This window comes from Mustela lutreola, chromosome 1 (assembly GCF_030435805.1).
Source record: "Mustela lutreola isolate mMusLut2 chromosome 1, mMusLut2.pri, whole genome shotgun sequence".
NCBI classification, from domain to species: Eukaryota; Metazoa; Chordata; class Mammalia; order Carnivora; family Mustelidae; genus Mustela; species Mustela lutreola.
The window spans coordinates 194,816,072-194,818,698 of record NC_081290.1 but is presented as its reverse complement, the minus strand read 5'-3'; the positions used below and the strand labels follow the sequence as shown (position 1 = coordinate 194,818,698).

The following is a 2,627-nucleotide window of genomic DNA, read 5'->3' as shown; positions in this document are numbered from 1 at the left end:
TAAGAAGGGAAGATGCAAAAATAAATTGTGTGTAATATTATCCTATATTCTGGACAAATGACAAAATGTGTGTGTGTGTGTGTGTGTGTGTAATATTATGTAACCACATAGAAAGTTAACTGGGGAGAAGTTAATTAAAGGCTCTATGAATGGAAGAGGGAAACAAAGGAAAAGAGAAAGTGTATACTAATATAAAAATAGTACATGGTGCTTTAGGGAGACAGTACCAGGGATAATGAGAGCTATGATTCAGTCCTTGTCCCTGTTGACTTTCCTCTTGCAAGTCTGGTTTTGTTTAGACAGAGAATAAAGATCCATTTTAATATATACTTCTTTTCCATTTCCACAGAGATCTCTCAAGAAAAATGGTTGCAGGAAATCATTCCACAGCAACAAGTTTTGTGTTAGTGGGTTTAACACAGAAACCAGAGCTCCAGCTGCCTCTCTTCGTCCTGTTCCTGGGAATCTATATAGTGACAGTGGTGGGGAACCTGGGCTTGATTCTCCTGATTGCGGTAATCCCTTTGCTTCACACTCCCATGTACTACTTCCTCAGCAGCTTGTCTTTCATTGATCTCTGCTACTCCTCTGTCATTACCCCCAAAATGCTGGTGAACTTCTTAGGGAAGAAGAATATGATCCTTTATTCTGAATGCATGGCACAGCTCTTTTTCTTTGTGGTTTTTGTAGTGGCTGAGGGTAACCTCCTGACCGTGATGGCATATGATCGCTACGTGGCTATCTGCAGCCCACTGCTTTACAGTGTCACCATGTCCTCTTGGGTCTGCTCACTACTCGTGCTGGTTGCCTTCATCCTGGGCTTTCTCTCTGCCTTGGCCCATACAAGTGCCATGATGAAACTGTCTTTCTGCAGATCCCACATCATCAGCCATTACTTCTGTGATGTGCTTCCTCTCCTCCATCTTTCCTGCTCCAATACACACCTCAATGAGCTTCTGCTTTTTATCATTGCAGGATTTAACACTTTGGTGCCCACCCTAGCTGTCTTCATTTCCTACGCCTTCATCTTCTACAGCATCCTTCGCATCCAATCCTCAGAGGGCTGGTCCAAAGCATTTGGTACTTGCAGCTCTCATCTCATGGCTGTGGGGATCTTCTTTGGCTCTATCACCTTCATGTATTTCAAAACCCCATCTAGTAACTCCCTGGAACAGGAGAAGGTGTCCTCAGTGTTTTACACCGCAGTGATCCCCATGCTGAATCCTTTAATATACAGTCTGAGAAACAAGGATGTAAAGAAAGCATTGAGGAAGGTTTTGGTGAGGAAATGAGCCTCGCTTTTGGAGGCAGGAGAAATGAAGGTTCAACAAACCTTCATTTTTCCTTGTTATTCTCTTGTAATATGCATACTACCTGGACTTTTAAAATATTTCCCTATCACATGGAAGGGATGTCCATTATCACCACTGCTATTCAACATAGTACTAGAAGTCCTAGCCTCAGCAATCAGCAACAAAAAGAAATTAAAGGCATCCAAATCAAAGAAAAAGTCAAACTATCACTCTTTGCAGATGATATGGTACTATATGTGGAAAACCCAAAAGACTCCACTCCAAATATGCTAGAACTTGTACAGGAATTCAGTAAGGTGTCAGGATATAAAATCAATGCACAGAAATCAGTTGCATTTCTCTACACCAACAATAAGACAGAAGAAAGAGAAATTAAGGAGTCAATCCAATTTATAGTTGCACTCAAAACCAGAAGATACCTAGGAATAAACCTAACAAGAGAAGCAAAGAATCCATGCTCAGAAAACTATAAAGTACTCATGAAAGAAATTGAGGAAAACACAAAGAAATGGAAAAATGTTCCATGAACATGGATTGGAAGAACAAATATTGTGAAAATGTCTATACTACCTAAAGCAATCTACACATTTAATGCAATCCCTATCAAAATTTCATCCATTTTTTCTTTTTTTTTTTTCTTAAAGATTTTGTTTATTCATTTGACAGACAGAGATCACAAGTAGGCAGAGAGGCAGAGGAGGAAGCAGGCTCCCTGCCAAGTAGAGAGCCCCATGCAGGGCTCGATCCCAGGATCCTGGGATCATGACCTGAGCTGAAGGCAGAGGCTTTAACCCACTGAGCCACCCAGGCACCCCACCATCCATTTTTTTTTTTTTCAAAGAAATGGAACAAAAAATCCTAAAATTAGTATGGAACCAGAAAAGACCTCAAATAGCCAGAGGAATATTGAAAAAGAAAGCCAAAGCTGGTGGCATCACAATTCCAGACTTAAAGCTCTATTACAAAGCTGTCATCATCAAGAAAATATGGTACTGGCACAAAAACAGACACATAGATCAATGGAATAGAATAGAGAACCCAGAAATAGAACCTCAACTCTATGGTCAACTAATTTTCAACAAAGCAGGAAAGAATGTCCAATGGAATAAAGACAGTCTCTTCAACAAATTGTGTTGGGAAAATTGGACAGACATATGCAGAAAATTGAAACTGGACCATTTCTTTATACCACACATAAAAATAGACTCAAAATGGATGAAGGACCTCAATGTGAGAAAGGAATCCATCAAAATCCTTGAGGAGAACACAGGCAGCAACCTCTTTGACCTCAGTCACAGCAACTTCTTCCTAGGC

The 2,627-nt window shown here is 40.3% G+C and overlaps 1 protein-coding gene across 1 annotated transcript; it reads left to right on the top strand.

Annotated features, from left to right (window-relative positions):
• Positions 1 to 365: 365 nt before the first annotated feature.
• On the top strand, positions 366 to 1,292 carry LOC131820519 (olfactory receptor 8D1). The gene has a single exon (XM_059156206.1). It carries the CDS (start codon positions 366 to 368, stop codon positions 1,290 to 1,292), a length of 927 nt encoding a protein of 308 aa, XP_059012189.1.
• Positions 1,293 to 2,627: the final 1,335 nt, after the last annotated feature.

What these genes read in the sequence shown, in the direction of transcription:
- LOC131820519 (XM_059156206.1), top strand. Translation starts at nt 366, where the DNA reads ATGGTTGCAGGAAATCATTCCACAGCAACAAGTTTTGTGTTAGTGGGT.